The sequence below is a fragment of the Panthera leo genome, chromosome E2 (assembly GCF_018350215.1).
Source record: "Panthera leo isolate Ple1 chromosome E2, P.leo_Ple1_pat1.1, whole genome shotgun sequence".
In the NCBI taxonomy this organism is placed as follows: Eukaryota; Metazoa; Chordata; class Mammalia; order Carnivora; family Felidae; genus Panthera; species Panthera leo.
In genome coordinates, this window is record NC_056693.1 from 3,637,323 (window position 1) to 3,662,500 (window position 25,178).

Here is a 25,178-nt window from a genome sequence, read left to right on the forward strand (position 1 = left end):
ACTTCCAAAAGGCCTCATTTCAAACGGCATCACATTCGGGGGGTATGGTTTCCACATATGACATTTTGGGGGTGGGGGTCACACATTCCATCCATCATACCCGACAAGAAGAAATACACACCCCAGTCTGCAAAGTACACCTCAAAGAACACCACCCTCTGTGAGTCTCGCCTCAAAAGGTGGGGCCCGGCCCCACAGAGGGGCAGAGAGAGAGAGAGGGAGACACAGAGTCTGAAACAGGCTCCAGGCTCCGAGCTGTCAGCACAGAGCCCGACACGGGGCTCGAACCCACGAACCGTGAGATCGTGGCCTGAGCCGAAGTCGGACGCTTAACCCACTGAGCCCCCCAGGCGCCCCAGAAAATCTCCTCTTTCTTAAAGCCAGCTTAATTGGGGGCGCCTGGGTGGCTTGGTCGGTTCAGCGTCTGACTTCAGCTCAGGTCATGATCTCGCAGTCCGTGAGTTCGAGCCCCGCGTCGTGCTCTGTGCTGACAGCTCAGAGCCTAGAGCCTGTTTCAGATTCTGTGTCTCCCTCTCTCCCTGCCCCTCCCCTGTTCATGCTCTGTCTCTCTCTGTCTCAAAAATAAGTAAACGTTAAAAAAAATTTTTTTAAAGCCAGCTTAATTGAAGTGTAATCGATATACAAAACCCTGTACATATTTAGTATATACTGTGACTCTGGATGTGTGCACACACCATGACCCCATCACCACAACCCAGGTGATAGGCATCACCAACATATCCGACCTTCCTTGTGCCCTTCAAGATACTTCTAAATACTCTCCTCTGAGAAGGGTTTCCCAGTCTCCCAGAAAAACCACCACCCAGCTCTCTAGAACTTTGCATACAGGTTGGGGCTTTGTGGTGGTGGTTGTTTTGTTTTGTTTTTTACTGTTTTGAATTTTTTTAATTAAAAAATGTTTTAGGGGTGCCTGAATGGGCTCAGTTGGTTAAGCGTCTGATCTCGGCTCAGGTCATGATCTCACAGTTTGTGCGTTTGAACCCCATGTCGGGCTCTGTGCTGACAGCTCAGGGCCTGCTTGGGATTTTCTCTCTCCCTCTCTCTCTGCCCCTCCCCTCACACTCTGTCTCTCCCTCTCTCTCAAAAATAAACATTAAAAAGAAATTACAGGGCACCTGGGTGGCTCAGTCGGTTAAGCATCCGACTTCGGCTCAAGTCACGATCTCGCCGTTCGTGAGTTCGAGCCCCGCGTCGGGCTCCGTGCTGACAGCTTGGAGCCTGGAGCCTGCTTCCATTCTGTGTCTCCCTCTCTCTCTGCTCCTTCCCTGCTCACACTCTGTCTCTCTCTCTCTCAAAAATAATAAACATTAAAAATGTTTTAATTGTGATGAAATACACACTACCTAAAAGTTACCATTTTAGCCGTTTTAAAGTGTGCAATTAGGTGGCATTAAGTATATTCACAATGGTATGCAACCAATTTCCAGAAATTGGTGCAAAACTGAAACCCTAAACCCATTAAATGATTCCCATGCTCCCTCCCCCAACCCCTGGCACGGGCCAGGGCCATCCTACCTCCTGTCTGCATGAAGTTGACTCCTGGGCGCCTCCTACCTGTGGAATCGAATACTAATGTCTTCTGGGACTGGCTTATCGCGCTCAGCTTGACGTCTCCAGGTTCCTGCCTGTTGAAGCATGCGCCAGAATTTGCTTCCTTGAGGCCGAATGATATTCGGTGGTGCGCATGCGCCGCGTTTGGCCTCTCCGTGCACCGCGTTTGACCCGGGGCTGCTGTGAACCGGGTCCACCTGCTGGAGACCCGCCCTCAGCTGTTTTCTGTCTGTGCCCAGGAGTGGAATCACCTGTGCCAGTTTGGTTTTTGTTTGTGTTTTCTACTTCTTATCGTGAAGCACTTTTTACATGTACAGAAAAGTTGCAAAGACAGCACCGAGTTCCCGTGCACCTCCCCCGCCCGGTTCCCTGATGTTAACGCCTGACATCACCGGGGAACGTGGTCATGGTCAAAACCGAGGGCCCAGCATTGGCGCAGGAGCATTAAATAAACCACAATCTGTATCCAAATGTCTCAGTTTCCACTAATGTCTTCTCTCCAACCCAGGGTCCCACATGGCATTAATGTCCTCCCGACCGTGACAGTCCTCACTCCTTATTTTTCATGACCTTGGCAGCTTTGAGCAGCAGGGATTTTGCACAACCTCCCTAGTTTGGTTTTGTCTGATTTTTTTTTTTTTTTTTAATAATTGGACTGAGATTGTGGATTTGGGGGGAGGAAAACCAGAGAGGTGATGTGCCCTTCTCATGACACGGCGTGTTTTTCCCTGATGCCTTTTTTTTTTTTTAAGGTTTTATTTCTTTTTGAGAGAGAGTGTGTGCAAGCAGGGGAGGGGCAGAGGGAGAGGGGGACAGAGGATCCGAAGCGCTGTGCCCAGACAGCTGACAGCACAGAGCCCAATGCGGGGCTCGAACCCATGAATCATGAGATCATGACCTGAGCCAGAGTTGGACGCTCAACCAACTGAGCCACCCAGGCACCCCTCCCTGCTGCTTTTTTTTAATTATCTGGTGGTAATGGGGACCTCAGTGTATAACTACCTGGGGTATAACCAGAGCACCATTTTATTTGGTATGATGAGGAAATATTTTAGAGGAAATGATACAAGACGGTATCTGAAAGATGACAAGAAGCTATAGGGAGAGAGTTTCAGGCAGGAGTAACAGCAGGTGCAAAGGCCCTGAGGCAGAGAGAAACTTGGGACTGAAGGAACTGAGAAAAACAGTAGATGTGTGTGGGTATGTAGGGGGGTGGCTGGAGTGAGCAAAAGAGGCAGTGTGCCAGAGTCAGAGGCTGGCGGGGCTGCGGGCAGGGGCTCCTTCTGCAGAGTCTGAAGTCTAGAAGAGCTTAGAGCTTCTTTTCGGGCGACAGAAGCCGCTGGCAGGTTCTAAGTAACCCTGGGCAGGACAGTGAGTCCGCAAATGGAGTTTGACCGGACGAGGTGTGCACGCCCAGACACTATAGGTGTTTTTAGCTCTAGTAGTGTGCTAAAATTAAACCATCTTCTTTTTTTTAATGTTTATTTTTGAGAGAAAGAGAGACAGAGTGTGAGCAGAGGAGGGGCAGAGCGAGAGGGAGATACAGAATGAAGCAGGCTCCAGGCTCTGAGCAATCAGCACGGAGCCCGACGCGGGGCTCAAACTCACGATCTGCGAGATCAGGGGACCTGAGCCGAAGTCGGATGCTTAACCGACTGAGCCACCCAGGCGCCCCTAAACCATTTTCTTTATGGCATCACAGGCACATAGGGATTGACCTATGTGACCACCAACTCAGCACAGGTCAGCATAACCTCCAGGGACTGACCACCAACTCAGCACAGGTCAGCACAACCTCCAGACTGCTGTGATCCCTTCCGGGCTATACCTGCCGGGCAGGTGTGCCTCACCTGTGCTGGCAGAAAAGGAACTTTCAAGGACTTTTCTCTCTCTCTGTGTCTCTCTTTTCCTTTCCTTTGCTTTCACTTTTGCACTTGCTGCCTTTTCTAGGGGTGGGGGGCTGCTTGGCCTGAAACCTTCCCCAGGAGACTGAGCAGGAAAATAAAATCGGGGCTGGTCTGGTGGAGGAAGGGGACACCCCGGATCCACAGTGCGGCCCTCCTCTTCCCCCTCGGGGTAAGTTTTAAAAGGAGGGCACTACTGTTTCAGAATCTGTGTCTCCCTCTCTCTGACCCTCCCCCGTTCATGCTCTGTCTCTCTCTGTCTCAAAAATAAACGTTAAAAAAAATTTTTTTAAAAATAAAAAAATAAAAATAAAAGGAGGGCACTGGTGCCAGGTTCAGACGGCCGGGTTCAGATCTCAGACCTGCCGTTTTCCAGCTTTGTGACCCTGAGACTCTGGAATATCCATTGCCTAAAATGGAGATATAAGCATTCTCGCCCCATAAGGCACCACGAATAAATCGACATGTGCCTCAACATGTGCCGGGAGTTTACATCTTGTGTGGCATAGTAAATGCTCAGAGAGCAGTAACTCTCACTTTGTTTAATGAGGCGAAATTCACAAACATAAAGTTACCCTCTGAAGTGTATGATTCAATGACACTTAGCACAGTCACTGTCACCTACTTCCACAACATTTTATCACCCCAAAGGACACCCCATGCCCAGGAGCCGCCACTCCCCACTTCCCGTGCCTTGCAGCCCTTGGTGACCATAACCTGTTTGCATGGATTGCCTGTTCTGGACACTCTGTGTTTTTTTTAATTTTTATTTATTTATTTTTTAAACGTTTATTTATTTTTGAGACAGGGAGAGACAGAGCATGAACGGGGGAGGGTCAGAGAGAGGGAGACACAGAATCGGAAGCAGGCTCCAGGCTCCAAGCTGTCAGCACAGAGCCCTATGCGGGGCTCGAACTCACGGACCCTGAGATCATGACCTGAGCTGAAGTCGGATGCTTAACCGACTGAGCCACCCAGGCGCCCCCCCCCCCGGACACTTTGTTTAAATGGAATCACACACCCTGTGGCCTTTTGTGTCTGGCTCCTTTAACGGAGCATGAGATTTCCATAAGGCTCTTTTTCTTAAAGTTTTCATTTAAATTCCAGTTAGTTAGGGGCTCCTGGGTGGCTCAGTGGGTCACCCGGTGCTCATCACTGGACAAGGGCCCTCCTTCACCCCCACCCCCCGTATTTAACCCAGCCCCCCACCCACCTCCCATCTGGCGACCATCAGTGCGTTCGCTATAGCTCACGGTCTGTTTCTTGCTTTGCATCAAGCAAATATTTCTCCTTTTTAAATTGTGGTAAAATGAACACACCCTAACATTTACCATTTGAACCATTTCAAAGCCTGGTGTCATCAAAGGCATTCGTGTAGTGGGGCGGCCACCGTCTCCATCCAGAAGCTTTTCACCTTCTGAAATTGAAACTGTCAGTTAAACACCAACTCCCCACACCTCTCCCCCAGGCCCCGGCAACCCCCATGTTTCTGGGAAAACAGCTGTATTCTGTGTCTTCATAGGGCTTGGGTGTCTCATTGTCCAAACGCAGCGAGTAGCATATTTAAGACCTGTGCGTTTCACGTGCAAATTTTATTTTATTTTATTTTTAATGTTTATTTATTTTTGAGGCAGAGAAAGACAGAGAGTGAACGGGGGAGGGTCAGAGAGAGGGAGACCCAGAATCTGAAGCAGGCTCCAGGCTCTGAGCTGTCAGCACAGAGCCTGACGCGGGGCTCGAACTCACGGACCGTGAGATCATGACCTGAGCTGAAGTCAGACGCTTAACCGACTGAGCCCCCCAGGCACCCCTATTTTTTATTTTTTTAAATATTTACTTATTTTTGAGAAAGACAGACAGACAGACAGACAGAGAGGCAGAGCACACGTGGGGGAGGAGCAGAGAGAGAGAGGGAGACACAGAATCTGAAGCAGGCTTCAGGCTCTGAGCCGTCAGCACAGAGCTCAATGCGGGGCTCGAACCCACGGACTGTGAGATCACAACCTGAGCCGAAGTCAGATGCTTCACTGACTGAGCTACCCAGGCGCCCCTCGCGTGCAAATTTTAACACGAAAGAAAAAGAAAGGCACTGCAAGCCAAGCTTGAGCCTTAGGTAATAAGGTGCTTGGTGAAGTGCCCAAAGGGAAGCATACTAATGTTGGCAACTTACTCAAACCCACCCCAAACACCCAACCTGGTTTGGTGGGCAGCTAGGTGATAAACCAGGGAGAGGAAGTTGTCAGAGGTTGAACGTAAGTGTCGTGTGAATATGGGTATTCACCGTAAAAATGCTTTCAACTCTTCCGTATGTTTTGAACATTTCTCTCCTGGGGCGCCTGGGTGGCTCCCATTCTGTGTCTCCCTCTCTCCCTGCCCCTCCCCTGCTCACGCTCTGTCTCTCTCAAAAATAAATAAATAAAATAAAATAAAAATAAATACAAACATTTAAAAAAATTAAAAATAAAAAAAAATGAACATTTCTCATAATAAAATGTTGGAGCTGGGGCGCCCGGGTGGCTCAGTCGGTTGAGCGTCCAGCTTCGGCTCGGGCCATGATCTCGCGGTTCGTGAGTTCAAGCCCCGCGTCCGGCTCTGTGCTGACAGCTCGGAGCCTGGAGCCCGCTTGGGATTCTGTGTCTCCTCCTCTCTCTCTGCCCCTCCCCCGCTATCTCTCTCCTCTCTCTCTCTTTTTATCTCAAAAATAAATACTAAAAAAAAAAATTTTTTTTTTTAAATGTTGGAGAAAAACTCTCCATCTGTAACAATTTTCTCCCTTATAGGTTCCCGAGTGTCTTTTAGCCGCAAGAGGCTTTGGGCACCTGGCAGAAAGTGAGTGGGAAGAGAGGGGTTATTTAAGGAATCACCTTGATTGGTCTGCTTGGTGACGTAGGATACATTTGTCATTTTCGGCTGTCTGCACAGGGACACTTTCCCTACGCGGCAAGAAGTGAGGTCTGTTCTGCCTTCCTCCAGGGAGGTCTGGGTGCTCGCTGCCCCCATCCTCTGATCTTGTGTCTCTGACGCTTGTCCCACTGTGTGCTCCCCCCCCCCCGCCCCCCACCAAGTGATTCTTCCACACCGGCTGGAGCCCGATGCTTCCATTCTGACACCAGCTGCCCGGAGGCAGAGTCAGATCCCACAGGTGAGGGCTCGGCCCCCCAGGACGGCCCCTCCCCACCCCCCAGAGGCCGATCCAAATCAGGTTATCTATGTACTTCTGTCCACTACAGATCAGGGTTCCCGTGCCCCCCTCCTTGGATGTGATGAATCCATTTGCAAGAGCAGCCTCAAGAGAACTCAGAACATTTGACTTACCAGACACCCGTTTGTTAAACTGAATACAGCTCGGGACACACGGCCAGGCACGGGGACGGCGCCCTCTCCCCTCACCTGTCAAGCTAAGGTTGTTTTTCTCTCTGGCGAGGCATTAACATCGAGACAGTAGGGAGTAGCTGGACTTTAGGCTATGATGGGATCGCCCTTCTCTGGGAAACTGGTGGAGACTGTTACGCGTTTCATCATTTGTTTTTTGTCCCTTCCTGTTTCAGGGTAGCTGGGAGTGTCCAAGGAATGTCACAAATGTCCCACCTTGGGGGTGGAGGGGAGCGCCAGCTTGCGTTGTGCCCTCCGGCTGCCTCAGGCTCCCTCAACAACCTTGGCGACGTATTCCCTTTCTGCACAATCACTGGTACTTTTTGGCAACTAACCTTGATGAGGGAGCATCGGGCAAGCTGACAGGCCACCCACACCTCCCCCCAACCAGGTGGGATTTGTGATATTCCCCGGGGCACTCCTGGCCGCCCAAGAACAAAGGAAAGGGGAAAACCAATGGCTAACTGATAGAGATCACAGTCCTTCAGGACGTGGGTCTCCATCATCCCTCCACAGTGTGATGTGGGCAACAAAGGCAGAAGGAAATGCCAGATAGAAGCAAACTTCCGTATAACCTGCAGCCCATTACAAATACTAGAGGCCGGCAGAGTAAAACATCTCTCCAGGAACTCCCTACGTCTTAATGCTAATGTTTTGCCAGAGGGCAAACAACCTTAGCTTTTGACAATAGCTAAGGCTTCCAGTATCCGGTGGGCCTTCTTTAGCATATGAAAGTCTCACTGGAAACTCCCCCTGGACTTTACCTCCCCCAGTCTCTCCTCCTGGTCCCCGGGCAGCTCTTCCTGCCCACGGGTCCTGTCCCCGTGCTTTAGTAAAATCACCTTTTTGCTCCCCAAAGACGTCTTCAAGAATTCTTTCTTGGCCATCGGCTCTGGACCCCACGAGCCCCACTATCACCCCCCCAAAACCTCATCACCCTAAGTGTGTACACAGCACTTTCATTCGCTGGCCAGTGTCGTGGTCCCTTGGGCTGCGGGAGCAAAATCCCACCGACCGGGTGTCTTGCCAACAGCAGACGTGCATTCCTCACGGTGCTGGAGGCTGGAAACCCAAGATCAAGGCTCCGGCAATTCGGTGTCTGGAGGGGGGCTCTCGGCCTTGTGAAGAAACCAGGAAGAGGTGCCTCGCCAGAATCCAGCTGCCCAGGACCCCTGATCTCAGGCTTCCCTGCCTCTAGAACCGTGAGAAGTAAGTGGTCTGTGGCGCTGTTGTTACAGCAGCCAAACTAAGACCAGGCTGGATGGTCCTTTGCTGTGGGGGCTGTCCTTGGCCGCCACCTGCTGGACGCCAGGAGTAACTCTCTCTCCCCACCCTGAGTTGTCACCATTAAAAATGTCCCCAGCCATCTCCTGACGTCTGTATTTGGGACTCTTCCATCATTACTGCTGATTCCATGACTCCACCGTAATCACCCAGCTGGCTCTGGGAGCCCCCAGTGCAATTATCCAGCTGGTTCCTGAGACTACGCAGTGGTTTCTTAGCTCATTCCAGTGACTGTACATCCTTCAGTGACTCTGCATAATTATGGCCAATTCTTAGAACACTGCCATGATATCTGGCCTTGTGTAGAAATCCAGCCATAATTACCCAGACAATTTGCTTATTTTCTTTATTATGTAGGGTGCTGTTGTGGCCTCCAGGATCTCAGTCCCTTTTCTGGGTACCAGGGACATAGATGGGATTCTGATTCTATCTGGTCCTAAAAGAGCTCATAGGCTGTTGGGAGGAGAGAAGTTAAGACACTGTACCACCCAGAGAAATGACGTAGCCAGCACAGAACTTGGTGGGACTGTAGAGGGAAGACATCAGGGCTTCCTGTACAGCTGGGTAGTTTGTGCACTACACAACTCTGGGGTCACCATCCCACAAACTCCATTTCCCCCTGTTATTTTTGAGAGAGACAGAGTGTAAGTGGGGAGGGAGCAGAGACGTGGGGGGGGGGCACACAGAATCCAAAGCAGGCTCCAGGCTCTGAGCTGTCAGCACAAAGCCCCACACGGGGCTCGAACTCATGAACCACAAGATCACGACCTGAGCCAAAGGCAGATGCTCAGCCAACTGAGCCACCCAGGCGCCCCTGGATCTCAAGAGTCTTGAAGTATCAGCAAATACTTATTCAATGAAAAATACTTATTCAGTAAATATCAGCAAATACTTATTCAATGAAAAAAAAATTAATTTCTCAGATGGAAAAAAAGTTTCCCTTTGACTTCAAAGGGAATTTCTTCACTGTGACCACAAGAGGGAGCACGAGATACATGTTAAGTCTTTCCGGCCCCAGGTGGGTGATCTGTGATGATGAACCTGGTCCATTTCTGGGATTCTAGCACCTCTTTTCTTTATTTTTTAAAAAAGTTTATTTATTTATTTTGAGAGAGAGACAGAGAGCAAGAGGGGTAGAGGCAGAGAGAGAGGGAGAGAGAGAATCCCAAGCAGGCTCTGGGCTGTCAGCACAGAGCCTGGCACGGGGCTCAGTCTCACTGACTGTGAGATCATGACCTGAATTGAAACCAAGAGTCGGATGCTTAGCAGACTGAGCCACCCAGGCACCCCATCGCACCTGTTTGAAACTTGGGAGACCCCAATTCCCTATGTGCCTATCTCCCTGTGCTTGGTAGGGGATCCAGCCGCAGGAGCAACCTGGAGAGAAAAACGCATCTCCAAATCATCCCACCCCCTGGAGTCCATCAAAAGACCTTGCAGGATGAGCTCAGGAAGGGGAGGGCTCTCATCCAACATTCTGATATTTTAAAACAGACTTTCCAAGGAGACAAAAACTGCTTCACACTCATTCTGATGGCTACTAAAACACACACACACACACACACACACACACACTCAGAAAATAACAAGTGTTGGCGGGGATGTGGAGGAGTTGTGCACTGTTGGTGGCAATGTGAAATGACGCAGCCTCTGTGGAATGGGCGGAGGCATAAAGAGATTAATTAGTTTGCTCAAAGTTACAGAGCTTGTAACCGGCAGAGCCAGGATTCAAACATAGAAATGTGGTCTCTGGAATTGTGTTCAATGTGCACAAGGTGCCTCCATATACTTCCTATTATCCTGTATGTATCTATTTCTTCATCATCATTCAGAAGTGCTTGTTGAATATCTACATATGTCAGGTACTGTTCTAAATGTATGGATGCAGTAGGGGCCACTGCAGAAGAGAGAGAGAGAGAGAGAGAGAGAGAGAGAGAGAGAGAGAGAAACACTGTAGTAAAATAAAATCCAGTAGAAACTAAGATAAGGATGCACTTTAGGGGGAGACAGGCAGGAAAGAACACCAAAATGGAAAGTACATAACAGGTTAGTAGTTTAATACATGCCAAGGATGGGGAGGAGGGGGGGAAGTGGCAAAAGATCATGTGAAATCTGGAGGGGGTGTAGCGATTTTAGATAGGATGGTCCGGGAAGGCGTAAATGAGAAGAGAACAGTGGAGCAAGACTGTAAGAGGAAGTCTCTGGGGGAAGAACGTTCCAGGCAGAGAGAATGACAAGTGCAAAGGTCCTGGGGCAGATGCACACTTGAGACATTCCAGGCAGGGCAAAGAAGTCAGTGTGGCTGGAGCAGAATTGACCAGTGGGGTAGTAGGAGATACAGTGAGAATACTAAAAAGAGAGAGAGGATGAGAGAGAGAGAGAGAGAGAGAGAGAGAGAGAGAGAATGCAGAGCCCTGTACATCTGACTGAGGGGAAAATTGTATTTTAACATAACAGCATGCTTTACGCTGTGGAATCAGACTCATACACTGGCGAGAGATTCTGTTTGTTTTCAATGGAGATATATTTGACTTATAACATTGTATAAGTTTAAGGTGTACATGTGTTGACTTGATACATTTACATTGCAATAGGATTGCCACGTGGCTTTAGCGCATATCCCTGTGTGCAACATAATTATCGCGTCTTCTTACTGTGAAATCAGTCTAGTACTTGTCTGTCTCTATTTGACTTACCTCGCTTAGCATAACGCCCTCAACGTCCATCCATATTGTCGCAAACGGCAGGATTTCCTTCTTTTTCATGGCTGAATAGTATTCCGTGGTCTATAGACACCACACCTTCTTTATCCATCCATCCGTGGACAGACGCTCAGGTTGTCTCCGTACTTTGGCCGTGGTGACTTAACGCTGCGGTGAACGTGGGGGGCAGACATCTCTTCGCGGTCCTGTTTGCATTTCCTCTGGATGCAGACCCACAAGTGGGATTGCTGGGTGGAGGAGTAAAGGATTCTGGTTTTCATAAAAGCACGGTGCCCAGGGGAGATGAAGCCCACATTCTCAGGGGAGCTGCCTCTCGGACGGACACCCCCTTGTCGATACCTGGGTGTTATTCTCACAAGTCTGTTCCGTGGCTGGTGTTAGGAGACAGTGGCATTCGTGTCTTAGACCTTCCCTCTCCAAGGAGACAGACCGGGGTCTCACCTGACAGCTTCCTCCCAGGCTAGGGACTGGGGGTGGGGGGGCACTTCTTGTTCACACCTGACTTTGTCCAAATGTTAGTCCTTTTCCACCATGTGGCATACTTGTCTCGTGTCCTTTCCCAAAGGTTTATTTTTTATTTATTTATTATTTATTTTTTTATTTTTTTAAAATTTTTTTTAACGTTTATTTATTTTTGAGACAGAGAGAGACAGAGCATGAACAGGGGAGGGGCAGAGAGAGAGGGAGACACAGGATCCGAAACAGGCTCCAGACTCCGAGCTGTCAGCACAGAGCCCAACGTGGGCCCCATTTGCCATTCGAACTCACGAATGAGGAGATCCTGACCTGAGCCAAAGTCGGACGCTTAACCGACTGAGCCACCCAGGCGCCCCTTGAAGGTTTAGTCTTTGATCTCCGGGAGGTTTAGTTTGCCTCCATCTGGCTCCCGTCTACGGACCCATGCTGCTGTTCACCATTTCTCTCTTCCATTGAGTCCAATTTGCTGTTAACTTCATCGGTTGAGTTCACAATTTCAGTGGCTACGTTTTTCAAAAATTCTAGAACTTCCATTTATTTGCATTTATATTCTCTAGTTCCTGCCATTTGTTTGTTTGACATGATAGCCACAGTTATTATAAAAATCCAGTGTGGGCTATTCCTCTGACATTTCTTTCCTCTGAGATGTTGGGTCTAATCTTGACCTCGCGATACATAATTGCTTCTGAATATGTGCCAAAAATTATGTGTGGTGTTGTTTAGGCTTCTTTGTGGGTGTGTGGTAATATCCCTCCCCTCCCTGCCCCCACTGGGAGGATTTTGTTTTGCCTCTGGCAGCGAGGTGGGTTCAGGACCAAGCGAAGCACCTTCATTTGACACTGGGTTTCTGGGGTGCCTGGGTGGCTCAGTCGGTTAAGCGTCCAACTTTGGCTCAGGTCATGATCTCGCGGTTCGTGAGTTCAAGCCCCGCGTCGGGCTCTGTGCTGACAGCTCAGAACCTGGAGCCTGTTTCAGATTCTGTGTCTCCCTCTCTCTCTCTCTGACCCTCCCCCGTTCATGCTATGTCTCTCTCTGTCTCAAAAATAAATAAACATTAAAAAAAAATTAAAAAAAAAAAAAAGAAACTGGGTTTCTGTGGGCACCTGGGTGGCTCAGTCGGTTGAGCATCCGACTTCGGCTCAGGTCATGATTTCACAGTTTGTGGGTTCGAGCCCCTCATGGGGCTCTGTGCTGACGGCTCAGAGCCTGGAGCCTGCTTTGGATTCTGTGACTCCCTCTCTCTCTGCCCCTCCCCTGCTTACACTCTCTCTCTCTTAAAAATAAATAAACATTAAAAAAATTTTTTGAAACTAGGTTTCTGCCCTTCTGAGTTCTCGCTAATGTCCAGTCAACCTTTATCTAAACCCTTGGGTCCCAATCTGGAGCCTGGGGTGTGTGTGGCTTCCTTCATCCACGATGGGCCCTTCTGCTGGATGCCCAGTGATTGGAAATGCTGTTTAAGTTGATTGCCAAATGTTCCTCCAGCTTGTCAGCCTCCTGTGTTCTGCTTTCACTTTTGGAATCAGCAAACGGGCCTTGTAAAACTACCCCCAAATGATAAATTCCCCTCTCTTGGCTTCCTTCCCTTCCGCCTCTCGGAATCATGGGTGCATCCTCCACGGTCTACAAACAGACGTTTTTATTTGGTTTGGTTTGTTTTGGTCTACTTGTTACCAATTTAGTTCAAAACAACCTCGTGGAAAATTTAGTTCAAAACAACCTAGTCTGACATTCCTGGACACCAAACCTTTCCACCGGCCTTTCTTTGGGGACTGCCTCCCAGCCTTAAATCCATTTATTGAAATCCGATTTATTTAAATCCGAGCAACTCATCTCTCTCCTGGAGGTCAGGAGCTTCCCGTCCACACAGGTTTTTATCTTCTTTAGTAAACGTAAAATACAGTTTATTACATTACCGTTAAGTATAGCGTAGCAATTCTAGGTGAGAAATAGGAATGCTCCGATCAGAATACACCTCCACCTCTTACTCCGTTGAGCACACTAATCAAATTAATGAACCCTCTGAGCCTCAGTGTTCTCGTTTGTAAAGTGGATCTGGGGTGCCTGGGTGGCTCAGTCGGTTAAGTGTCTGACTTCGGCTCAGGTCATGATCTCTTGGCCTGTGAGTTTGAGCCCCGTGCTGACAGCTGACAGCCTGGAGCCTGCTTCAGATTCTCTCTCTCTCTCTCTCTCTCTCTCTCTCTCAAAAATAAATAAAAACTAAAATGGATCTCATAGTGGAAATCCTTCCCCTGAGTCGTGGTGACAATTAAGTGAACTATCCATATTCAGGACTCACAACTGCGTCTGGCACGATAAGTGCTCAGAAAATGTTCACTGTTATTTTTACTGACTGCCCTGATTCTGTCTCCATGAATATTTCAGACAAAAATCTGATTATGCCAGGCTTATGTTTAACACCTTGCCTATAGTTTAAAAGATAAAATCCTAAGTCTTTACATGGCCTGTTAGAAAGCCCTGCACATTCAGTCCCTCTTTGTTTTCCCATCTCCAGCTCTTCTGGAATTGCCCCAACTTTTCTGAACTGCCAAATCGTTCCCTGACTCTCTCACAGAAGCTGTCGCCTCTGCCCAGATCTTCCCAGCCCTCCAGTCCGCTTTCCCAGGCCAGTGGTTTATCAGCCCACGCACTCCTGCAGACACTCAGCGTTATCATGTCTGCACGCAAGATCAAGTCCCCTTTTTACCCAATGTCACAGCCACTGCTTTCCTTAGAGCACTTCCCACGTGAGCAGGGATGGCTTACGGAGCACCAGAATTTCATGGCTTCTCTTCGACTGTGTGGCCCAGAAGAGATATGTGCTGCCTTACGGTTTTTTGTTGTTTGTTGTTGTTGTTGGGTTTTTTTTTTTTTTTTTTTTAAGGAAATGGATGTGCCATTTTTAGTCTCTTTAGTAACAGAGTATGCCAAGGTCTTGGGAAGTGTTGGAGCCAAAAGGTAAAAGAATCCTGGGAGCGTGAGTCACCCCGAGTGCCAACCTGGGATGTCTGTACTAAAGTGTTGCATGAATGAGCACTAAACATTCCATTGCCATGAACTACTGATATCTTGAGGTTGATTTGTTAAAAAACAAAAACAAAAAACTGGGGTTACTACAGGTTACATATCACCACTGCAGTTCTATAATTTTTTGAACAGTTTAATATGTGTCCTCATTAGATCATGAGCTCCACAGGTTTTTAGTTGTCCAATATTTGGCACAGGCACAGACACTTAAGAGGTACTCAGTCAATATGTATTGGTTGAAGAAAAAAAAAAAAAGGAAATTCACCAAATCCCATTTATCAACATTCCTTGGAGAGCTGATTTGCTTAAGGTACCACATTCTATGTGAGACATTTATGTGTAACACCCGTGTCAGTGCTCAGAATCCCTCTCCACACCCCAGGGCCGGTGTTGCCGATCTGGATTTGGTGTTTGGGTCTGAGATAATGTTCAAGGAGGGCATGAGTGTGTGTGAGTCCTCTCCCACCCTCCCATCAAGAGAAAGAGGAACCAGGTCTTGTGGGTGGCCTTTCTGTTAAACATTCGGTAGGAAAACCACAGGGTGGTTAGAACTGAGTCTCTGACCTCCCCACTCTGTTCATCTGTCTTTATGGCTGGCAGTGCAGAAAAATAGCCAAATTACTCATCACGTCCCTGGCAGCAGAATGGGCCATGTGGAACCTTTCAAGCCCAAAGTCAAGACCCAAGAGGACAAGAAAGCAAGACCCAACAGCTACCTCTCTTTCTTCTAGCGGGTCGCGGCAACTGTCTTCAACTTAGCCAAGACGCATGCTGTGTTTTGGAGGGAATGTGGGAATGTGTCTCTGTGTTGTGACTCAGATCCCCAGTTTGGCAATTTCCTGTTGCATTCTGAGGAGACAGTCACCCCAGATGGTACATAGTTTGGAGGGGTTATAAGAACACATTCCTCTGTTATACATACTCATATGTATTTCGTTTTTAGATTACTTCCCACATGAGACAGAGATGTCTGGTCGTTCACCAGAAAAGTGAGTGTTTTTCCTCTCCTGTAGCAGCTGGAGTCACCAGGAGCTGGCTACCCACAGGGCCTTTACTGTCTGCAACCTCACAGGACTGTAATAACTACTTATAGCCAAGAAATCTGGGCAGACATAACGTGTCACCTCCACACCAGGGACTTTTGCAAGTGGACATACATTCTCTGTTCTTTTTTTCTGTTTCCATTGGTTGGAAGTGGAGGACATTGTTGCCCAAGAGCGTGGCGAGGCCACAGGCGGGAAGAAGCTGCTATGTTCCTGAATCATCTTAAAGAGGACATTCCAATTCTGCCCAGGGAAAGCCACGTCGCTTACTCACGAGAGTGGGAAGTAAAAGCTCCCTTTGTGTTAAGACACTGGCATCTTCAGCACTTTCAACAATAGCCAAATTACGGAAGGAGCCTAAATGCCCATCAACTGACAAATGGATAAAGAACATGTGGTTTATATATACAGCGGAATACTACTTGGCAGTGAGAAAGAATGAAATCCGGCCATTTGCAGCAATGTGGATGGAACTGGGGGGTATTATGCTAAGTGAAATAAGTCAGGCAGAGAAAGATAGATAACGTATGTTTTCACTCATAAGTGGATCCTGAGAAACTTAACAGAAGACCATGGGGGAGGGAAAGGGAGGGAAAAAAAAGTTCGAGAGGGAGGGAGCCAAACCATAAGGGACTCTTAAAAACTGAGAATAAACTGAGGGTTGATGGGGGGGGGGGGAGGGAGGGTGGGTGATGGGCATTGAGGAGGGCACCTGTTCGGATGAGCACTGGGTGTTGTATGGAAACCAATTTGACAATAAATTATATAAAAAATTAATTAATTAAATTAAAAAAAAGAAAATAAAAATAATAAGATAAAAAAGACACTGGCATCTTTATTTTTTTTTATTTTTTTTAACGTTTATTTATTTTTGAGACAGAGAGAGACAGAGCATGAACAGGGGAGGGGCAGAGAGAGAGGGAGACACAGAATCGGAAACAGGCTCTAGGCTCCGAGCTGTCAGCACAGAGCCCGACGCGGGGCTCGAACCCACGGACTGCGAGATCACAACCTGAGCCGAAGTCGGCCGCTGAACTGAATGAGCCACCCAGGTGCCCCCACACTGGCATCTTTAAAGTCGACTCGTGGCTGTGGCTCGTGTTACCTACCCTTCCTTACATCCCAACAGGAGTTAAATAATTTATGATCAGCTGTTTGGTTCTGTCTCCTCATCGGATGGGAGCTCTGTGGAGCACAGGGACCGTATCTGTTTTATTCACTCCCGAATCCCAAACCCCAAACCCATGACAGTCACACGGATACGTTTGGGTCACTGGTTCTGAAGGAAAAGACTTCACAAACTCATTTACGAAGGTTGACAGAAGTGGTTTGTCCGAGGTCCCTGCGGGTGGGAAACAGGGTCGGAGGAAGATCTCATTGTGTCTGACTTTGCAGCCCACGCCATAGACCTCTTTCAACGTCTTAGAGACTTTGTTGCCTCCATAGGCCCATTAGAGCGGCCAGAATCCCAGACGCTGACACCAAGGGCGTGAGGCGTGCAGAGCTGTGCTATCCAACATGGCAGCCACGAGGCCCATGTGGCTCTTGAGCACTGACAAGATGCCACCTAGGATGTCCTAGAAGCTTCCGGAAGCTCAGAGAAACCCAAGATACACGCAGAAACAGTGTCCACTGCTTCAAAGTGAATTCATCCAGGGGTGCCTGGATTCAGTGTCCGACGTCAGCTCAGGTCATGATCTCACCGCTCGTGAGTTGGAGCCCCGCGTCTGGCTCTGGGCTGATGGCTCAGAGGCTGGAGCCTGTTTCAGATTCTGTGTCTCCCTCTTTCTCTGCCCCTCCCCCGCTTGCACTTGTTATGCCCAGAATTCGTGTATCCCCAAATACCGCCAGGGAGCCGAGTCCAATGCAAAAGCAAAAGAGCCTTTATTCGAGCTAGCTCAAGCTCAATCCCCTACCTGCACCGACGCAGGGGTGAGATACCGGGGAAAGAGAGCGAGTTTCAAAAGGACAAAGGTTTTATTGGGGCCTAGGGGCAGTTGGTGTGGGCACCAGTGACAGTTGCAACAAAGTTTATTACAATGAGAGGCAAGGCCGACCAATCGGGACCAACACTCTTGATAAGAGTGTGGCCCCGAACAGCCGGGGTACAGAGTTTTTAAAGCCGATCATATCGTTTTATCATTATCTGGGAACAGAACAGAGAAACAGTTCCCAGATGAGTTAGAAACAGTTGCCAGATGAGTTAGAAACAGTTGCCAGATGAGTCAGAAACAGTTATCGAATGAGGTGATTATTTTAGACTTTCTGCCGCTAAGTTGCAACCAGTGGATCTCCTTGACCTTGTCTCTGACGCTCTTTTTTGAGCTTTTGTTTCCTTCTTTGGTAAAGCCTGATTCACAAGAGTATGGAGTATGATTTACAAGAGTAAAAGCAAGGCTGTTACCTTTTGACATTCAGTGTCAGAACAAAGTTGTTATCTTTCAAACTAAGCGGTAGCCCTACAGTACAATTTAACCCTTACAGGTGAGGTAATGGCTGTGGTCTCAGCCGATTGGCTGGGGAAGGGTCCGAGTCCTGTTAGACAGGTGAGGGGGGAGGGGGTTGCTCAACGGGAGGAGGTGTGGTCAAGGTGAAGGACACAGAACAAGATGGAGTCGGCCTGGGTAGGCCCACCCTTTCACTCTCTCTCTCTCTCTCTCTCTCAAAACTAAATAAATATTAAAAAAAAAATAAAAATAAAACCGGAGAGCCTGAGTAGCTCACTCAGTTAACCATCTGACTTTGGCTCAGGTCATGATCTCGTAGTCCGTGGGTTCAAGCCCCGCATCGGGCTCTGTGCTGACAGCTCAGAGCCTGGAGCCTGCTTTGGATTCTGTGTCTCCCTCTCTCTCTCTGACCTTCCCCCATTCATGCTCTGTCTCTCTCTGTCTCAAAAATGAATAAACGTTAAAAAAAATAAAATATATATATATATATATATTTTTTTTTTTTTCTAGGGGCGCCTGGGTAGCTCAGTCAGTTAAGCGGCCGACTTCGGCTCAGGTCATGATCTCGCAGTCCGTGAGTTCGAGCCCCGCGTCGGGCTCTGTGCTGACAGCTCAGAGCCTGGAGCCTGTTTCAGATTCTGTGTCTCCCTCTCTCTGACCCTCCCCGTTCATGCTCTGTCTCTCTCTGTCTCAAAAATGAATAAACGTCAAAAAAATTAAAAAAAAAAAAAAAATATATATATATATATATATATATATATATTTTTTTTTTTTTTCCTAGGGGCACCTGGGTGGCTCAGTCAGTTAAGCATCCCACTTCAGCTCAGGTCACAATCTCACAGCTCATAAGTTCGAGCCCCGCATGGGGCTCTGTGCTGATGGCTCGGAACCTGGAGCCCGCTTCTGATTCTGTGTGTCCCCCTCTCTACCCGTCCTCTGCTCATGCTCTGTCTCTCTCAAAAATAAATAAACATTTAAAAAAATTAGATCTCCACAATGAACATATCTGACAAAGAACTCTGGCGCGTTAATACCTGCCATTGACTCAAAAAAGAGAGCCAACCCAATTTTTTAAAATGAGGAAATGACAAAAACACTCACTCACTCACTCACTCACTCACACACACACAGTCCAAATGACCACAATCATATGAAAATGTTCCCAGCAGCATTAGTCATCAAAGTAAAAGCAAACTGAAACCACAGGGAAGACAGCACGACTGGCAATGGCATGGTTGAACAAAGAAGGCGTGAAACTGACAGTCGGTGAGAATGTACAGAGAATGTACCGTCGAGTGCAGCGTGTATAAATGGATACAGTCACTTTGAAAACTGCTGGCCGCACCTACCAAAGGTGAATGAACGCATAGCGGAAAACACGACGCTCACGCTCCCAGGTTCATACCAACGGCCGTGCACCTGTCCACTCGGGGCTGAGTTAACGCCCGCTGACCCTGAGCGGGTAAGCACAGGGTTACCGTGCTGTTCACACAATAGCATACTCTACAGCAGTACCCATTGATGGCCTGCAATTTCCCACGTTATTATGGAGAAATCTTACCCACGTTTGGTGGAGCGAAAGGAGCCAGACACACTCAAAGACACTGTAGAGTATACTCAACATCTGGGTAAAGAACCCAAACCGGGAGGGGCGCCTGGGTGGCTCAGTCACTTAAGCGTCCGCCTCCTGACTGTGGTTCAGATCACCTGTAAGGGTTAAATTGTAGTGTAGGGCTAATGCTTAGCATGAAAAATAACAGCTTTGTGTTGACACTGAAGGTTAAGAGATAACAGCCTTGCTTTGCTCTGGTAAACGCCTCATACCCTTGTAAATTAGGCTTCACCAGTTAAGGAAACAAAAGTTCAAAGAAAAGAGCATCAGAGGCAGGGTCAAGGAGATCCACTGGTTGCAACTTAGAGGCAGAAAGTCTAAAGTAAACACCTCATTAGGCAACTGTTGCTAACTCATCTGGCAACTGTTTCTAACTCATCTGGCAACTGTTTCTAACTCATCTGGAAACTGTTTCCTTGTTCTGTTCCCAGGTGATGATAAAACGATGTGATCGGTTATAAAAACTCTGTACCCCAGCTGTTCGGGGCCGCACTCTTATCAAGAGTGTTGGTCCCGATCGGTCGGCCTTGCCTCTCATTGTAATAAACTTTGTTGTGACTGTCACTGGTGCCCGTAGCCTTCTGTTTCAGGAGTCGTGTGGATGCAACACACCGTCTCCAGGTTCGTGAGTCGGTGAGCCCTCCAGCGGGCTTTGCACTGACAGTGTGGAGGCTGCTTGGGATTCTTTCTCTGTCTCTCTGCCCCTCCCCTGCTCGTGACTTCTCTCTCTCAAAATAAATAATAAACATTTTAAAAAGAGCATTTCAGATAAAATTCTGCAGAAATCGTTTTTATATGCATCATACATTGCTACTGCTAATCATATAGAACTCTAAGACACATTCAGCAACTCTTTCATGACGGAAAATTGAGGGCTTTATAAGTGATAGTGGGTCAAAATTCTAATTGGAATAATCATTTGAATTTGTATGTTTAAAAATTTTTTTGCAAGAATACTTACATACTCAGTTAGTAAAGGAATAGTGTAAGTAATAATAATGCTTTGGGGTGCCTGGGTGGCTCAGTCGTTTAAGTGTCCAATTCGGCTCAGGTCATGATCTCACGGTTTGTGAGTTTGAGCCCCACATGGGGCTCTCTGCTAACAGCCTGGAGCCTGCTTCCGATTCTGTGTCTCCCCCTCTCTCTGCCCCTCCCTGGCTCATGCTCTGTCTCTCTCTGTCTCTCAAAAATAAATGTTAAAAAAAATTAATAACAATAATAATACTTTGTAGTTCCAGAAAAAAGAGGAAAGAAAAAAAGCTTTTAAAGCTTTGATACGAATTAAGCATTTGGTGACACCAAATTGTGGTCTCTTTGGATGTGATGCTTAGACAGAGACGGGGTTCATGTCTGCCACTAACTGGGTGGGTTCAGTTTGCCACATAAGCCTTGGGTCTCCTGTAAGAAAAAAAAAAAAAAAAACTTTCCAGGAAGCTGACTTCTCTTCTCTGCCCAACTGTGGGTAAGATCAGTACAGAGCGAAAACCATTCACTGTTATGGAGGAATCCTCACTTGCAGACTACCTAAACCGCTGTGTTACATCCCATGCATTTTTTTGAAATTGAGGCGCAATTGCTGAGCAACATTGTGTGAATTGAAGGGAACAAGGGGTTGATTTGATACATTTCGGTGGTAACTAACTAGCCCATTGTTACATACTTACCATTTATTTCCTCTCGTGGGGCAAACAGATCTAGTCTCTCAGCAGGTTTAGAATACAATTTAGAATTGTATTTAGAACATTTAGGGTACAATGGTGTTGCCTCTAACTGCTGTCCTGTGCTAGGCCTCCAGGGTTCATTTATCTACTCATACAAGTATACACCCTTAAACAACTTCTCCACCAATGCCCTCCCCCCAACAGCAGCTAACCACCATTTCCACTCTGGTTTTTCATAGAATTCTTCTCTCTTTCTTTTTAAACAGAACTCCTCTTTCAATCACATTTCGTGTTGCATCTTATGTCATTGTATTTCTGTGGACTTTTGCCTTTGCAAACTCCCAGTTTATGTTTAATTTACAAAGGTTGTGTATATATCTGAATCTATTAAAGGAAAGGTCAATCAGTACCGTGGGAGGGTCCAAGGGAGGATTCTGTCGGAAGATGTGCTGTGCTTATCCTGAAGTGAGCCTTGACATAAATACTCTCCAGTTGGGGGTCAAAATCTTAGAAGAATACAAAGGTTGAGGGGCTTTCTGAGAGCATTGAGGGATGATAGCTATGCATCACCTTCCATTAAAACAAACAAACAGGGGCGCCTGGGTGGCTCAGTCGGTTAAGTGGCCGACTTCAGCTCAGGTCATGATCTCGCGGTCCGTGAGTTTGAGCCCCGCGTCGTGCTCTGTGCTGACAGCTCGGAGCCTAGAGCCTGTTTCAGATTCTGTGTCTCCCTCTCTCTCTGACCCTCCCCTGTTCATGCTCTGTCTCTGTCTCAAAAATAAATAAACATTAAAAACAAACAAACAAACAAACAACAGACCCAGAATGGCCAACTTGATGGACCCTCTGACCTCAGTCTTCGGAGAGGCCTATAGGTATTGATACTTAGAGCCGTTCCTATTCTAAGTAGACAACCCACCCCCACATCCTCCCTGGGTGTTTGCAGTGCAGGTATGTTGAAAGTCTGAATTAGGATCCAACCAGGAAAACAGAAACTCTTCTTTGTATTTAAAAGACAGAAAGAGGGGCGCCTGGGTGGCTCAGTCAGTTAGGCAGCCGACTTCGGCTCAGGTCATGATCTCGCACTCCGTGAGTTCGAGCCCCGCCTCAGGCTCTGTGCTGACAGCTCAGAGCCTGGAACCTGCTTCGGATTCTGTGTCTCCCTCTCTCTGGCCCTCCCCCGCTCATGCTCTGTCTCTCTCTCAAAAATAAAGAAATGTTAAAAAAGATTTAAAAAAAAAAAAGTATTCTCACCAGCCCTCAGAAATGGGTGTGTGATTTCACTGCACTCTTGTGACCAAGTGGAACTTTTTGGACTCTGGCTTAGCAAAGGGAGAGTCTCCCCAGACTCCTCGAATGGGGTGACCCCATGGTCTGCAAGGCCATGGAGATACCGTCAAAGTGACAGCCTAACTCTGGGGAATCCCAACTCCCTTTAGTTTCTGACTGCCTGGCCTCCACATCATTTTCATTTCCTTAAGGCATTTAGGAAGATTCTTAAGATATTGTATTATGCAATTTTAGGCTTTTAAAAATAATTATTCTATTTTAAGATGAAACATTGGTCCATAGACTTAGTCTGACATTTTGACGGAAACTCTAGGATATTTGCTGTTTACTTATTAAGAATTCTGGGGCTAGGCAGATTTAGGGTTAGTTTAGCAACTCGGGGATCTAGGGCAGAGGATCCTAGATCTCGTGTGCTTCTGTCCCAGTTGTTTCTGTGTTGTGTCCAAGCTTGTTGCCTCATGGTTGTGAGGTGGCTGCTGTGGCTCCATTTATCACATCATCATGATACGGTTGCCGGAGAAGGACAGGAGTAAAGGGGAAAAAGGTCTCATGAGACCCTCTGTTATTAAGGGAGAAATAGGATTCCCAGATATTGTGATATATTCTCCTTTATTTTTTATTATTTTTATTTTTATTTATTTATTTATTTATTTTTGAGAGAGAGAGAGAGCAAGCAAGGGAGGGGCAGAGAGAGGGAGTCACAGAATCTGAAGCAGGCTTCAGCACAGAGCCCCCACGTGGGGCCTGAACCCACAAACCGCGAGAGCACGACTCCAGCCAAAGTCAGATGCTTAACCCAGGATCCCCATGATATTCTCTCCTTTAAGTAGCATCGGCTACACCTGGTCACGGACCCCCCACTCTGCCCCAATGACTGCCAATGGGAGTGCTAGATTGTCTTAACCCAAACTCGATCCCCCACCCCCACCCCCTCCCCGGCCACAGCCCCAAGCCTGAGGTCTGTCTCTGCATTGGTTCCAACCCTTCTGCATTTTCCATGCACGGATGGGCGCCCTCCGTGTCCCTGCTTCCAGCGACACTGGGGGGAAGATGGGGAAGAGAACTCGTGTCAACAGGATATTTGTAAAGTTCCCAACCCCTGACTGAGAATGTAACCGATGCCACAATATTAAATACTCGGGGAGGATTTCCAGCTTCCCATTTCACAGATGAGGAAATGTCATGCCGTGGTGTAACTTGGCCGGAGAACACATGGGTATTCTGTGGCTCCGGCCCGGGGACTCGGGTCGGCCTGTGGCACAGATCCACACTCTGCCTTGTCCCAGAGCTCGAGGATCACGTTCTCACCCCAGGGGTTCATCCGGGGAGGAGGTCAGCCCTCATCCGAGCAGAGCAGGGGAGAAGCATCTTTAGGAGGCCCAGGCCCTCGTTCTGTCTCATTGGCGGGAAGAGTGGGAAGGACATGCGAGCATTCTTCCCCTTTGTGGGAGACTGCTGATGTAGAAACCCCAAGACGTGCCCCAGCTGACACATCCTGTCCCCTTGTCAGCTTCAGACTCCGTCCTTCAACCCACAGGCCTCAGGACGGTGCAGGCCACAGGGGTCTGGACATGTGTCCCCGTTCCACCACCTTCCTGGCCCTCGGTGAGTCCTGGAATGTAGGCAAAGGGTTGGAGGGACAGAGGAAGTGGGGGTGGGGGGGGGAGCGGAGCCTTGGGGAGGGGGTCCGCTTCCCTTCCCAGTCCTCACTCCTGTCCAGAAGACTGTGGGACTCTGGGGGAGCAAAGCAGATCCCCCCGGGGTCTGCACCCCCTGCTCTTGCCCAGACCTAAGTCAGACCACGCAGGTTCAGTCCTAGAAACGGGTTCCCGGGTGTGGAGACAAATTCAGACTCAAGAGCAGCTGGGGGAGAGGAGAGGGGAACTGGGGCTTGTCTTGAGACTATTTCAGAGCAAGAAGAACGATGGTACCGGCCCCCCCCCCCTCCGAGGAAACCAGGGGCGGGCATGTCTCTCACCAAACCTGTCTTCCAGCGCTCTGCCTGGGCTGGGTGCACCTCACTCAGGAAGGTGAGTCTGCTCCCCATCTCCTCTGCACCCCAAAAGGCAGCCCTAGGCTGAGGGTGCTGACCCTGGTAGGACACGAGCGGAGGCCCTGAGACTTATCCTGAACTGCAAGCAACCCCAAACGTATGACCCTTGTCAGGTCTCTCTCTATTCTCCACCTGTGCTCCTGACAGACCCCCCCCCCCCACCACTCCCCGCCGCAAACAATTCAAACCCTGCAGGACCAGGCTGAGCCCACAGGCTCCCCCACACCAGCCCAGACCCCCCTCAGCATCCCCTGGGCAGAGAACAAGACGGTCACCAAGGGCAGAGTCCCAGACCCCATGCTTGATTCCAACTCCTTCACCCTCGATAGACAACACATCACCCAGTGATAGGATTTGACATGGTGATTTTAAAGTTTCACTTACATTTTTGGAATTTGTCTTTCGTATATATGTTTTTTATTTTGGGGTGAAATGTGGACAAGTATTTGATCAGTGTCTCTGTACGTCCTGCCCTAAGAGGGCAGGGATCATGCGTCTCTCATGTTTGTGGACCCAGTGGCACATGGAGGGCATGTGTCCATGGACAGGTATCCTAGAAGGAAGGGAGGGAGGGAGGGAGAGAGAGGGAGAGAGAGAGAGAGAGGAAAGAAAGAAAGAAAGAAAGAAAGAAAGAAAGAAAGAAAAGAAAGAGAGAGAAAGAAAGTAGGAAAGAAAGAGAGGGAGGGAGGGAGAGAGAGAGACAAAGAAAGGAA

General features: G+C 48.2%; 1 protein-coding gene across 2 annotated transcripts in view; it reads left to right on the plus strand.

The window, feature by feature from the left end:
- The first annotated feature begins 23,400 nt into the window (after window positions 1-23,400).
- Window positions 23,401-25,178, plus strand: part of LAIR1 (leukocyte associated immunoglobulin like receptor 1) — a 9,544-nt gene continuing 7,766 nt past the window's right edge. For both annotated transcript variants that reach the window (XM_042918915.1, XM_042918916.1), the window contains exons 1-2: window positions 23,401-24,017; window positions 24,407-24,442. In XM_042918915.1, the coding sequence (XP_042774849.1) occupies window positions 23,984-24,017; window positions 24,407-24,442 (70 nt within the window). In that variant the 5' untranslated portion in view covers window positions 23,401-23,983. The remainder of the gene's footprint in view (window positions 24,018-24,406; window positions 24,443-25,178) is intronic.